The sequence below is a fragment of the Theropithecus gelada genome, chromosome 12 (assembly GCF_003255815.1).
Source record: "Theropithecus gelada isolate Dixy chromosome 12, Tgel_1.0, whole genome shotgun sequence".
Taxonomy (NCBI): domain Eukaryota; kingdom Metazoa; phylum Chordata; class Mammalia; order Primates; family Cercopithecidae; genus Theropithecus; species Theropithecus gelada.
Window position 1 is genome coordinate 50,584,828 of NC_037680.1, and position 15,389 is coordinate 50,600,216.

Sequence of the window (15,389 nt, forward strand, 5' to 3'; positions counted from 1 at the left end):
CATTGCACAGCTGTATAAAAATATTTTCTTTATATTATCTATAGGCTTTTTTCATTTTTTAAATTTTATTTTTATCTTTAAATCTTTTTGTTAAAAACTAAGACACAAATACACACAGTAGCCTAGGCCTACACAGGGTGAGGATCATCAGTGTCACTGTCTTCCACCTCCACATCTGTCCCACTAGAAAGTCTTCAGGGGCGCCGGGCGCGGTGGCTCAAGCCTGTAATCCCAGCACTTTGGGAGGCCGAGACGGGCGGATCACGAGGTCAGGAGATCGAGACCATCCTGGCTAACACGGTGAAACCCCGTCTCTACCAAAAAATACAAAAACTAGCCGGGCGAAGTGGCGGGCGCCTGTGGTCCCAGCTACTCGGGAGGCTGAGGCAGGAGAATGGCGTGAACCCGGGAGGCGGAGCTTGCAGTGAGCTGAGATCCGGCCACCGCACTCCAGCCTGGGCGACAGAGCCAGACTCAGTCTCAAAAAAAAAAAAAAAAGAAAGTCTTCAGGGGCAATAACACCCATGGAGCTGTCATCTCCTATGATAACAATGGCTTCTTCTGGATAGCTCCTGAAGGATCTACCTGAGGCTGTTTTACAGTTCACTTTTTTTTTTAATAACTAGAAAGAGTACACTCTAACGAGAAAAAGTATAGTGACTGAAATTCACACAAAAAGTTCAATCCACAGGCAGAAAATTTAACTATAACAATGGGTGACCAGAACTCAGGAAAGAATAAGGCAATATATCCCTTACTCCCACCATCACCGTCAAACACACATACACACATACATGCACATGCAAACTTAGCTGAAAATAAATCATACTTGAAATTTTGTTTTCCACAACTATAACTAATTATATACCAGTCCCATATATCAGACCCTCCTACTATACGTTTCTAAACTGGGAAGAAAACTGTTCCATAGCTCAGAAAGCAGCAGTCTTGCTTCTAGTCTCCAAAGTCATATCTCTAAGTACTTACTGAGAAACCTTAACAAGTTTGATCCGTAAATAGCCTGACAGTAGGTACAGTGATACCACCAAAGGTGATATCCTTCAAGTAACACACAAATGTCTTAGCTTCCTGTTGAAATGTAACTTCAAAACTTCTAACGACAGCTTTAAAAAGTTAAGAATCTTTACTCAGTGATCTTTAGGTGTCAAAAGAAAAAAAAAAAAGGCTAAGGATTGGTGAAATCAATAGCTTCATCATATTCAAATATTTAAAAATCCAGCAATAGTAAGTTATATTGATTCTAAAAACTGGTGAAGTCATATTGGCTCAAGGAGCCCTAGAGAAAAAGTTAGTGGTTTTTTCAAATAACACATGCTGCTTTCAGATAGGTTACTGTATGTATGAATTTAAAAAGAATTTGCTTCCTATAATATGATTGCTATTTCCTTCTCCTGTATTTAATCTTTGGAAGGCCATTTTATCTGAGCATGATTCTGTTTATTGAAGATGAAAGAGAAAAATCTATCATAAAAGTTTTTTTAAAAAGGGTAATTTGTAATTTTTTAAAAGTACATGTGAATGTACTTAATGCCACTGAACTCTATACCTAAAATTAAAGTGGCAAATTTTATGTTATGTATATATTACCACAGTTTTTTAAATATAAAAAATGAAAAAAAGTATTGAAATTTAAAACCTATATTCACCAAAAAAAAAAAACCAATAATGTATCATTAAAAATAAAGCAAGGCCAGGAGCGGTGCCTCACCCCTGTAATCCCAGCACTTTGGGAGGCTGAGGCAGGCGGATCATTTGAGGTCAGGAGTTGGAGAGCAGCCTGGCCAACATGGTAAAACCCCGTCTCTACTAAAAATTCAAAAATTAGCCAGGCATGGTGGCGCACGCCTGTAGTCCCAGCTACTCAGAGGGCTAAGGCATGAGAATAGCTTGAACCCAGGATGCAGAGGTTGCAGTGAGTCGAGATTGCACCACTGCACTCCAGCCTGGGCAACAGAGAGAGACTCTGCCTCAAAAAAATAAATAAATAAACAGTACTAACTAAGCAAAGTGCTATAAAAATATTCATTATTATTATTGTAAGTTGCACTTAGTAGTTTGGTCAGATATGCCTCTTGGTTGCCCTAGGGTTATATCTTAACCTAAGATCCTACCTGTCAAACTGGAGACTGCTGGAAATACAGAAGAAAAAAAAAAACCATGAGACTCTAAAAACTTTTCCTTGAAGTAAAGTGTGTGGCACTACACCACGTACCAAAAGTCATCATGTTTCTTATCCTTTGTGGTTAGGGCTCTTGGGTGGAAAAGTTTAACAAACACAGGAGTCTTGCCATTTTCATATTATCCTGTATTTTCCAGACAGTAAAATGTCTGGAATGTATCAAATTCTTTATACATTTCAGAAATAGGCAGCTCTGCCCATGAGTTCAAAATTTAGTTTGGTTTAACACAAAATTTTGTTAAGCATTTTAGAAAGGGGCTGGGTGCGGTGGCTCATGCCTGTAATCCCAGCACTTTGGGAGGCCGAGGCGGGTAGATCACCTGAGGTCAGGTGTTCGAGACCAGCCTGGCCAACATGGTGAAACCCTGTCTCTACCAAAAATACAAAAATTAGCCAGGCATGGCAGCAGGTGCCTGTAATCCCAGCTACTCGGGAGGTTGAGGCAGGAGAATTGCTTGAACCCTGGAGGTGGAGGTTGCAGTAAGTCAAGATCACGCCATTGCACTCCAGCCTGGGAAACAGAGTAAGACTATCTCAAAAAATAAATAAATAAAAAGAATTTTTAAAAAGTAAACTTTGGAAGAAAATAAGAGGAATATTTCCAAAACACCAAGAACAAAAAGAACATTCTGGAATTTAAACACACCTAAAAGATCCATAAAAGAATGTGAGTAGAAGGGAGTTTTTGGGATGATGAAAGTGTTCTATAGCCATACTGTTGTGGTGGTTTTATGAATCTATAAGCATGTTAAATTCATAGAACTGTAAACCCAAAATGTCTACTTTACTGTAAGACAATTTGTAAAATAAAATATGTACACTCTTGAACTTTACAAATATTTTTAAATGCTTCACATAACAAATTTACTAATAAACTTGTCAATAAATACTTCAGTTGATCCTTGAACTTAGGTTTGAATTTCGAGGATTCACTTACACACAAACTTTTTTTCAATAAATATAATGGAAAATTTTTTGAAGATTTGCAATAATTTGAAAAACATGTAGATGAAACATGTAGCCTAGAAAAATGGGGAAAAAAAGAAAAAACTATGTATGCCATGCATGCATAAAATATACATAGATACTTGTCTATTTTATCACTTACTACTGTAAGATATACACAAATCTATTATAAAAAGTTAAAATTTATCAAAACTTAGATACACTTATAGACCATACATGGAACCATTCACATTTAAGGGAAATGTAAATAAACTAAAAATGCAGTATAAAATTGTAACTGCATAAAATTAACTGTAATCCATATTGTACTACCATAATTATTTCACAGCCACCTCCAGTTGCTATTGGGATACGCTTGAGTGTTGCGAGTATCCTCATCTTAAAACACTGTGAGACATTAATCACCACGTGAGCAGTTCATTTCTCCAGTAAATTGTGTATTGCTGTAAAAAGTGATCCCTCAAGGTTCCTGCATATTAATATTTTTCATCATGGTCGCAATACTATAAATGTTGAAGAACATAAGCCGGGCAAGTGGCTCACACCTGCAATCCCAGCACTTTGGGAGGCAAAGGCGGGAGGACTGCTTGAGCCCAGGAGTTTGAGACCAGGCTGGGCAACACAGCAAGACCCTGTTGCTACAAAATACAAAATACATATATATACACATATATATATATATGTATCGCTACAAAATACAAAATACATATACACACACACACACACACATATATATATATATAAATGAGCTGGGTATGGTGGTGCACACCTGTAGTCCTAGCTACTTACAGGGGCTGAGGCAGGAGGATAACTTGAGGCCCGGAGTTCCAGGCTTCAATGAGCTATGATTATACCACTGCACTCTAGCCTGAGCAACTGAGCTAAACCCTATCTCTAAAACAATAATAATAAAATAAAAAATAACATTATGGTACCTATACCAAGTGCTACTAGTGATGCTGGAAATGCTCCCAAGAAGCAGAGAAGAGAAAAGTCACTGACAATATAAGAAAAAGTTGAATTGCTTGATATGGACCATAGACTGAGGTTTGCACCTGGGGTTACTGCCATTTCAGATAAACAATTCATCTTGTAAACAGATGACAGTATCAATAAAATACAGTATAGTACTGTAAATGTATATTCTCTTTTTTTTTTTTTTTTTTAAAGACAGGGTCTCACTCTGTCACCCAGGCTGGAGTGCAGTGGCACAATCATAGCTCAAACTCTTGGGTTCAAGCAATCCTCCTGCCTCAGCCTCTTGAGTATCTAGACTACAGGTGCATGCCACAATGCTGGCTAATGTTATCTTTTGTAGATGTGAATCTCCCTATGTTGACCAGGCTGGTCTCAAACTCCTAGACTCAAGCAATTCTCCTCCCTCAGCCTCCCAAAGTGCTGGCATTATAGGCCTGAACCATCGCACCCGGCCACGATTTTCTTGAAAACGTTTTCTTTTCTCTAGCTTACTTTATTTTAAGAATATAGAATATAATATATATAACATACAAGATATGTGTTAATTGACTGTTTCTATTATTGGTGAGGCTTCCAGTCAGCAGTAGGCTACTTGTAGTTCCGTTTTTGAGGAGACAAAAGTTATATCCGAATTTCAACTGTGCAGGGCTCAGCTCCCCTAACCCCAGTATGTTCAAGGGTGAACTGTATTTTGGAAACAAGTTTAACAAATTCTGTAACTGAAAAGATTTTGTACTTCCAAGACTGATGTATGAGAGAGAAATAATTTCACTATAATTGCACCAAAACCCAAAGTTCTTCACAAAATTTTAAGGCTCATAAATAATCAGGTTTTATTTTTCCTTTTAATTTTTTTTTCTAGAGACGAGATCTCTAGTAATCCACTCGCCTCAGCCTCCCAAAGTGCTAGGATTACCGGTATGAGCCACCATACCCGGCCCTATTTTCATTTTTAAATCAATATAAATAGCTGCACCAACCTGCTAATTATTATCTAAAAATATGACATTATTTCCAACGCTTACACTGCTGAAACAAAGTAAACAGAGTACAAACAAAGCTCCCCTAAAAGGAAAAGTATAAGAAAAGTTTTCTTTCCCACTTTTTTTGCTTTAATGAGGTGAAACTGACATAAAATAAAATGTACAAAAAGTGTAGTCAGATGTATACATGTCTTGACATATGCATACACCTGTGAAACTATCACTACAATCAAGATTATGAGCATATCCACCACTCCAAGAGTTTCCTCACAGCCCTTTATAATCCATCTCTCTGCTCCTCCCCCAGGCTACCATGATCTGCTTTCTAATTAGTATGCATTTTCTAGAATCTTATATAAATGGAATCATAGTATACGCTCTTTTTTTGGACTGCCTTCTTCCACTCAGCATAATTATTTTGAGATTCATCCATATTATTGTGTATAGAAAATTTTTTAATGCTGCATCTACCTGCTATATAAAATTAGTCCACATTTGGGGCAAACTGGGCTTACACACAAGATGGGAATCTTCAATTAGCTACACGTAAAGTTTCACCTAGACAGCAGATTATTAGATCATTCTTGAATCAGTATTGTCTCTTTTTTTTTTAAAGAAACAAAGTCTCGCTCTGTTGCCCAGGCTACAGTGAAGTGGTTAGTCACAGGCACAATCATAACACATTACAGCCTCAAACTACTGGGCTCAAACAATCCTCGGGCCTCAGCCTCCTGAGTAGCTAGGATTACCAGCATGTGCCACTGCACCTGGCTTTGAATCTTTTTTTTCAGCTCCTTACTATCACTGAAGAACCGATATTCTTTTGGAAAAGTATTCCAAGGATTTAAATTAGGGCAAGAAAAATAAGTGACCCTCCAATAAGCGAAGACTCTGATTCTGTTTTCAAATTAAATTTAATAAGCAGACATTCATTTGTACTATAAAAATATTTCTCACAAAGCTTTTCTGATAAAAAAAAAAAACCACCAGAATAAAAAGATGAGCTCTTGTAATTCCTCATGCAAATCCTGACAGTTGTTATATTTTTAAGTGTCAAAATAAGACCTTTCACCTCAGCAGCACTTGTTTAGTGAAAGATAAACTCCTGTTTATATAGCTGAATCCACAGTTACAAGTTAGCATACAGTAACTTCAAAAATATACTTTAAAAAACTACAGTAGCTCCAGATCTGCACATACTCAAACAAGAAAATAATCTTTCATTATTTCTACTATCTGGCATGTCCTCATTAGTACACTTTGCAAACAACAAAACTACTGAAAATAAAACTTTAGCGAGAACTCTAAATGACTAATGGGGGTAGCGATCTGAAATACCTTTACATTAGGCAGCAAACCCCAGTGGGTGGGCGCGTATGTTATTTGGGGGTAAACAAACTAAGTAATGTGTATAGATTCTTTTAATCTTTTTTATTTTTTTAGACAGGGGATCTTGCTCTGTCATCCAGGCTGGAGTGCAGTGGTGCAATCACAAGTCATTGCAGCCTCCAACTCTTGAGCTCAAGTGATCCTCCCGCCTCAGTCTCGCAAGTAACTGGAACTACAAGGCACAGGCCACCAAGACCAGCGATTTTTTTTTTTTTTTTTTTTTTGCAGCGATGTGGTCTCCCTATGCTTCCCAGGCCAGTCTTGAACTCCTAAGCTCAAGTGATCTGCGTAGGTCTCCCAAAGTGCTAGGATTACAGGCATGAGCCACCACACCTGGGCAAATACATTTTATGTGTGAAAGAAGCTTTACACATTACTGGCCGGGCACGGTGGCTCATGACTGTAATCCCAGCACTTTGGCAGGCCAAGGTGGAGGACTGCTTGAGTCCAGGAGTTCAAGACTAGCCCGGATAACACAGCAAGACCCTGACTCTTAAAAAAAAAAAAAAAAGTATTCTACATTGTTTATGCTCAAACATTATCTAGGGAAAACATTATCAGTATCTTGGAAATATAGTTTTATACAAAATGAAAATTCAAACTATTGGCAACTTACTCCATTTTTACTTCCCTTCTTTTCCTTTTTTTTTTTTTTTTTTTTTTTTTGAGATGGGTCTCACTCTGCCACCCAGGTTAGAGTGCAGTGGCACGACGCTGGCTCACTGCAACTTCTGCCTCACAAGCTCAAGCAGACCTCCCAATCCAGCCTCGGGTAGCTGAGACCACAGGCACGCGCCACCATACCCAGCTAATTTTTTGTATTTTTGGTAGACAGGAGTCGCACCATGTTGTCCAGACTGGTCTCGAACTCAAGCAATCTGCCCACCCCAGTCTCCCAAAATGCTGGTGTTACAGGCATGAGCCACCGTGCTCAGCCCATTTTGATTGGTTAAAACATTAAAAGTGCAATTCGAACTCCCTGCGCTCTCCCCTCCCGTTCCCTTTCTGCCATCTTTCCGCGCCGCCACAATGGTGCGCATGAATGTCCTGGCTGATGCTCTCAAGAGCATCAACAATGCAGAAAGGAGAGACAAACGCCAGGTGCTTATTAGGCCGTGCTCCAAAGTCATCGTCCGGTTTCTCAGTGTGATGATGAAGTATGGTTACATTGGCGAATTTGAAATCATTGATGATCACAGAGCTGGGAAAATTGTTGTGAACCTCACAGACCGGCTAAACAAGTGTGGAGTGATCAGCCCCAGATTTAAGTGCAACTCAAAGATCTATAAAATTGGCAGAATAATCTGCTTCCATCCCGCCAGTTTGGTTTCATTGTACTGACAACCTCAGCTGGCATCATGCACCATGAAGAAGCAAGACGAAAACACACAGGAGGGAAAATCCTGGGATTCTTTTTCTAGGGATGTAATACATATATTTACAAATAAAATGCCTCATGGAAAAAGAAAGCGCAACTCAACTGAATACTGTGATTGCAAAATAAGCTGCTGGAACAATTTCATCTGCCTCCATCCCCACCTCAATTGTCCATTTAAAATCCTTTATATTTAGGCCGGGCACAGCGGCTCACACCTGTAATCTCAGCACTTTGGGAGGCCAAGGTGGACATATCACTTGAGGTGAGGAGTTCAGGACCAGCCTGGCCAACATGGTGAAATCCCGTCTCTACTAAAAATACAAAAAGTAGCCTGGCATGGTGGTGTGCCCCTGTAATCCCAGCTATTGGATGGGCTGAGGCAGGAGAATTGCTTGAACCTTGGAGGTGGAGGTTTCAGTGAGCCGAGATGATGCCACTGCACTCCAGCCTGGAGGACAGGGCAAGACTCTGTCTCAAATAAATAAATAAAAAAAATTCTTTATATTTAAGCCATTTCAGATGGATATCTTTAATATGGTGAACTTAATGACATCCCTAACTATATCCCTGGGCTCTTTTCCATCGCTCCTACTCCTCATCATTCATTCTATCCACCATGGCAGTTCTTAAGGCAGCAGGCTCCTTTCCACCATAGGGCCTTGAAACAAACCATTTACTCTGAATAATTAATCTTTCCTTTCCTCCTTTTGCCAGCTTCGCTCCCATTCAGCTTTTACCTCTCAGCATAACTGTCACCTCCTCAAGGTAACACTGCATACTCACACACATATTCCTTTCTCCTTGTACACAACTGGAAAGACATCTAATATTTATGTGACCATTTTATTCAATGTCTATATCCTCCACTGGATAAGCTCACGAGAAAAACGGTCATGTCTGTTTTTACTCACCAATACATCCCTCAGCACCTACTACACTTATAAGAGTCAAATGGGTCAAATGAATAAGATAGAGTGATCTAAAGATTTAAAGCCAAAGCAAATCCATCAAGATGAGTATTTGCATTTTAAACAAGTATATGTGTTTGAAACAATGTATATATTTTACATATTTCTAATAACCCAGGGAAGTTAACAAGGTGAGGGAAAAGTTAATTTTTAAAAATTAATCAAATTAATGGAGATAAACATGACATTAATAAATTAAAATTCAGTGATAAACTAAAACTTCTCATTAACAATTTTTTCTGTTCCCGAACTTTCGGATGTTCTAATAGAAAAAAGCTGAAAAGTACTCTAAACACTAACATATATCTGACAGTTGAAATTAAAGAATTATCAATTTTCATAGCCTCAAAGTAATCCCTAATCTTTCTAATCTCTACAAGTCTTTTTTTCTGACTATAAATCTAAGGATTTTTTTTTGTTCTGATTATAAATGTATCATTCAGTGTTCTATGTACTATACAATAATATATACACTGTATTTCATCAATTCTAAGATGCATATTTTGACACTTTCACATTCTGAGATCAATCACTCTAAAAGAGCATAGTATCTAGTTTAATTGGATTTTCTTTCCTTCCTGAATGATAGTATATTTGGCCTGACTTAAATACAGTATAGTATGTATGCTCCTCACCAAATTCATTTTCCCCCCAAGGGTTAGAAAGACACATCAAATGAATATTATGTAAGAAACAACAAAACCAGAGACATTTTTACTACCAACAACATCAGGACCTTACCATCATCCTAAATTGCTCCGGCTTGGATAATTTTAAGTCAAATATCCCTCCCTAACCACATGACACCCTTACACTCAACCTACCTGTTATAAACCCTTATCAGGGAATCAGATCCATAAGCCTTCCATTTTTCAGTCCTCTCCTATTTTCACTCCCACTCTGTATTTTAAGGTCTTTTCTACCCATCAACTCACTCTCTCATACCCAAATCTTCAGTTCTCTTGCCCTGATCCTTCTGTCACATGTGTTCTATCAATTCTAGTTTCTGACAGACACCTATCAGGATGTCTCAACGACAAAATTTTTTAAATTGCCCCAAACTGAACTCATCATCATCTCTCTCAATACTTGCTGCTTTTTCTGTGTTTAATGTCTCAATGAACAGTATCACAATTCATTCAACTGACCTACTCCAGAAATCCAGGAGTCACAGTTCACTCCAGCTTCTCTTTGAAATCCTCACATCAGTCACCAAAAGCAGAAGAAAACCAGTCAGGAAAACAGAGGTTCTGCCAATATACAGGCTTTAGTTAAAACTTTTCTACAAGACTGGATCACTTCCCCATCACAGCCTCATTCTTTGTCTAGACTTCCCAGAGGTCTCACCATACCTTTACGCAAATTTAAACTACCTAGATCAATGCTTCTCAAATTGTTTGTCATGGGGTTTTGTAAAACACAATACAAATGAATTACCAGGTTGGTACAAAAGTAACTGCAGTTTTGGGCATTACATTGGCAAAACTGCAATTACTTTTGCATCACCCTAATACTAGGCAAACAAATCTTTTTTCTAGACAGCTTATGCAAACCACAGAGGTAAATGGTGTTTTATAAAAGGCACACAAAAAGTACCAGCACAATTTTATTATTACTTTATTCAAATGACCAAAAAATTAGTCAAATTGCTATATTTTCTAAAAGCTCACTTTCAATTACTCTAGTTATCTAGTTGAGGACCAGTAACAAAGGCACTTAACCAGACCACAGCTGGCCCTCTCACCTCTAGCTTGTATTTTCTGTTTCTATTAATTTGCTCATTATAATACTATTAACACAAAGTGCAGCCTTGACCTAAGCCTTAACCTAAACTCTATTTTGTCAGAAAACTACTATGTGATTGGCTCACTTTTATAGTCGGTCAACAGAGCCCAAACTAAGCCACAATTCTGTTTTTTCTCTTTGCTTTATATTCCTGTCTCCATAAGGATTAGCTGATCTATAGTTTCTCTTTAATCTTTTCATCTCTAATAGATAACCCAGAAGCCTTTCTCTCTTGTTAAATAATCAGAATCCCCTTCTCTAACAATTCTGCCTTCTTAACACACAGAAAAGCAATAAAAGTTCCACAATTTAAGACAATTTCAAAATGCCTTTACAATGAACAAAGTTCCATATAGAAACACTTCTTGATTGCTCTAATCCAGAACAGGGAATAAAGTTCAATTCAAATATAATCTCAACGCAGCATATACTTGCTATGGAATAAGCCCTCAGATACAGAGATGATACTAAGTAACATTAAAGTCACAGATTTACAGCCAAACCCAAGATTCATCTGGTAAAGCAAAGCAATCTTCCATTAGTCTTTTCTAATTTTATTTGAGCACTAATGGAAAGAAAACACTGATCTGAATGAAATCAATGATTAAATAAACAACTGTACTTACGTGTTAGATGAAAGATGCCATCACAGGCACTAATATGAGATAAAAAAGCATTCCCCAGGCCCTGCCCATTGTGAGCTCCTTTCACAAGGCCAGCAATATCCACTACATTTAGAAAGGCAGGAATTTTGCTGAAAAACAAAACATGGCTTTATTATAAAACAGTACTAAGAACTTATCTATTAACCAAATGAATTCCCCAAACATTTTACATAAATTCTTTCCTTTCTAGAACAATGGAACAATAATGATTTGATAAATGAATATCCACCCCCTCAAAAAAAATTAGAAATGGCCTTGTAATACATTAGGACTTTCTTACCTAGGATAATGAGGGAGAAAACCAAAACAGTATAAATGTATTTATCATGTTTCTGAAATTAAAACACTTATCATTAAATTTACTGTAACGTTCTATTGGCACATGCACACACACTCAAAAGCGGTGAAGAATGTTTAGAGTATGCCGAGGTAATCATCATAAAATGAGCCAACTAACTTTGTGCCAGACACTAAATTAAGTATTTTACACGTATTATCTCACTTCAAAGTTCAAATTAACTCTATAAGATGGGTGCTATTTATTAAGCCCACTTTACAGATAAGGAAATTATGCCTTAGAGGAGTTACGAAATCTATTGTATTGAGGATCATTCAGCCAGTAGTGACAAAACTGGGATTCAAACACAGGCTGTCTGGGTTTGCATTTGATCACCCACATGTTATATAGACAAAAAAAAAATGTGTGTAATGCTGAGAACCAGTTATCAGCATAGTAATAACCTAGTTGTTGATAACAGCAACCAAATTAGGCTATATACAAAATAACCCTTGCTTTGCTAAACAAAGGCACATTTAACACAAGTCTGCCATGTCAAAATGGAGATTTAAGTATATCAATAAATAAAAGCAACTTTTAATGTTATATGACAAAGGCATATATAATGTAATTTTGTATCCTTTGTCAATTTTCGAGAGCATGCATTTTGCAGAATGTCAATTTCACTACCCGATAAAATACAACATAAAAGTTCCACAAAAGACTTCCCTATTATTGGCATGGAAAATGAGTCCTTTCAAAATAATTATTCTATAAACAAATATTACAGATTGAAATTACCTGATTATTGTTACCACCAAATCCACTAAAACCACATAAATTTGGTTAGTTTTTTTGTTGTTGGACACAGTGACTGCCTCCCCAGCATCCACTGCCCCCTCTCTTGGTACCTATACTGATTTTCATTTCGATAGCCATTCCTCTCCAGCATAGCCCAGAGCTTTGGAGAAGCTTGCTCTACCCCTAACTCTAGAAGTGAGGCATGTAGCTCCGGCCTTCACTAAGCAGTTTAATCTCATTCCTAGGCAAAGTAAAAAAATTCTAGGACCTTCACCTTGCCCTAATCGCCTCAAAGAACTTAAGAAGCCAAGTATGGTGGCATACATCTGTAGTCCCAAGTATCTGGGAGGCTGAGTCAGGAGGGAGGATGGCTTGAGCCCAAGAGTTCAAGTCCAGCCTGGGCAACATGGTGACGCCACCTCTTAATCCCAGCACTTTGGGAGGCCGAGACGGGTGGATCACGAGGTCAGAAGATCGAGACCATCCTGGCGAACACGGTGAAACCCCGTCTCTACTAAAAAAATACAAAAAACTAGCCGGGCGAGATGGCGGGCGCCTGTAGTCCCAGTTACTTGGGAGGCTGAGGCAGGAGAATGGCGTAAACCCGGGAGGCGGAGCTTGCAGTGAGCTGAGATCCGGCCACTGCACTCCAGCCCGGGCGACAGAGCGAGACTCCGTCTCACAAAAAAAAAAAAAAAAAAAAAAAAAAAGACATGAAAAGACTTAAGAAGAGGTTTACTGGAGGGGGTGTAGGAGGCTGTTAAATAGAAGCTCATCAGTCTTCTGGGAGAACTTTTAGAAGCAATCCCGTTTCACTCTGAACATGGATGAGAAAGTATACAGATCTATCCTGTGACCACAAGGGGAAGACAACCTTATGATCAAGTTGATAAAGTAAACTGAAGACAGGAAAGAAGCCTGGCCTTTAATGATAAAACACTGTGCTACCTGTTACTAACTCAATAAATCAGCTCTGTAAGTCACTCTGTTAAGGGCAACTAAATTCATCCTAAATGATATTTCTAACAACTAAAAGCACCCATATGATAAATATGAAGTTGACATAGTTTGGATGCTGTGTCACCTCCAAAACTTATGTTGAAATGTGATGCCCAATGGTGGAGGTGGGGCCTGGTGGGAGTTGTGTGGGTCACAGGGGTGGATCCCTCATGAATGGCTTGGTGCCCTCCCCATAGTAATGAGTGAGTTCTCGCTCTGTTAGTTCACTGGAGAGCAGATTGTTTAAAAGGGTCTGGTACCTCTCTCCACTCTCTCTTGCTCCCCCTGTCTCCATGTGACACACCTACTACCCTTTTCATCTTCTGGTCATGAGTTAAAGCTTCCTTGTCTGGGTGCAGTGGCTCACACCTATAATCTCAGCACTTTGGAAGGCCGAGGCAGGTGGATCACCTGAGGTCGGGAGTTTGAGACCAGCCTGACCAACATGGAGAAACCGTGTCTCTACTAAAAATACAAAATTAGAAGGGCATGGTAGCACACGCCTGTAATCCCAGCTACTTGGGAGGTTCAGGCAGGAGAATTGCTTGAACCCAGGAGGCAGAGGTTGCAGTGAGCTGAGATCATGCCATTGCACTCCAGCCTCAGCAACAAGAGCGAAACTCCTTCTCAAAAAAAAAAACAAAAAAAAAAAAACCACTTTCTGAGGCCTCGCCAGAAGCCAGATGCTGGTGCTGTGCTTGTATGACCTGCACAACCACGAGTCAAGTAAACCCATTTTCTTTATAAATTACCCAGCCTCGGCCGGGCGCGGTGGCTCAAGCCTGTAATCCCAGCACTTTGGGAGGCCGAGACGGGCGGATCACGAGGTTGGGAGATCGAGACCATCCTGGCTAACACGGTGAAACCCCGTCTCTATTAAGAAATACAAAAAACTAGCCGCGCGAGGTGGCGGGCGCCTGTAGTCCCAGCTACTCGGGAGGCTGAGGCCGGAGAATGGCCTAAACCCGGGAGGCGGAGCTTGCAGTGAGCTGAGATCCGGCCACTGCACTCCCAGCCTGGGTGACAGAGCGAGACTCCATCTCAAAAAAAAAAAATAAAAAATAAAAAAAAAAATAAATTACCCAGCCTCAGGTAACCCTTCACAGCAATACAAAATGGACTAATGCAGAAGTACAGTAAGTAGCATGCATATGGGTAGAATGGCATGAAATTTGAAGTGAGAAGCCTTGAGTTCTATTTCTGGTTGACATAACTATAAGTGTGACCATGAACAAATTATTTCATCTTTCTAGGCTTCAAGTTTCTTTTTATGAGAAAACTAGACAGGAAGATATTCAGCTCTGAGATTCTATTTTCTATTGAAAATGAGCTTCTCAATTCTCGTTTGTGATTTATGGCTAGGATAAGGTTTAAACTATTAATATAATATCTCAAAAAATTAAAACTTGAGATTTAAGTCAAGGATTTCTGATGTATTACACCAATGATTTCATGACTACTTGAACAAAATACTTCTAGAATGAAATACTATTTTAGAACTCTTGAGACTAAAATGATGTTTAAAATCTTTTTAATTGCTATACTGTAATGAACACAGACTACCAAAACCATTTATTAATGTTCTTCAATAGAAATAGGCTGGTGGGTCTGGGCACAACTTTGGGAGGCCAAGACAGGAGGATTACTTGAGCCCAGGAGTTCAAACCAGCCTAGGCAACATGGCAAGACCCCATCTCTACAAAAAATTTAAAAATTAGCCAGGCACAGTGGCATGTGCCTATAGTCCCAGCTACTCAGGAGGCTGAGGTGAGAGAATCATTTGATTGTGCCCAGGAGTTGGAGGCTACAGTGAGGTATGATCACACCACTGCACTCCAGCCTGGGCAACACAGCAAGATTCTGTCTTTAAAAAAAAAAGAAAGAAAGAAAGAAAAGAAAGGCCAGGCACAGTACCTCATGCCTGTAATCCCACCATTTTGGGAGGATGAGGCAGGAGGAATGCCTGAGGCCGACAGTTCAAGACCACCCTGGGGCAACAT

At 39.0% G+C, this 15,389-nt stretch overlaps 1 protein-coding gene and 1 pseudogene across 4 annotated transcripts in view; one reads left to right on the forward strand and one right to left on the reverse strand.

Moving 5' to 3' along the window:
- The window catches only part of OLA1 (Obg like ATPase 1), a 171,481-nt gene that overhangs the window by 135,294 nt on the left and 20,798 nt on the right, over positions 1 to 15,389 (reverse strand). For all 3 annotated transcript variants that reach the window (XM_025404193.1, XM_025404192.1, XM_025404191.1), the window contains one exon: positions 11,274 to 11,401. In XM_025404193.1, the coding sequence (XP_025259978.1) occupies positions 11,274 to 11,401 (128 nt within the window). The remainder of the gene's footprint in view (positions 1 to 11,273; positions 11,402 to 15,389) is intronic.
- Positions 7,543 to 7,975, forward strand: LOC112635982 (annotated as a pseudogene). The gene has a single exon (XR_003122112.1). The product of XR_003122112.1 is annotated as a 40S ribosomal protein S15a pseudogene (transcript).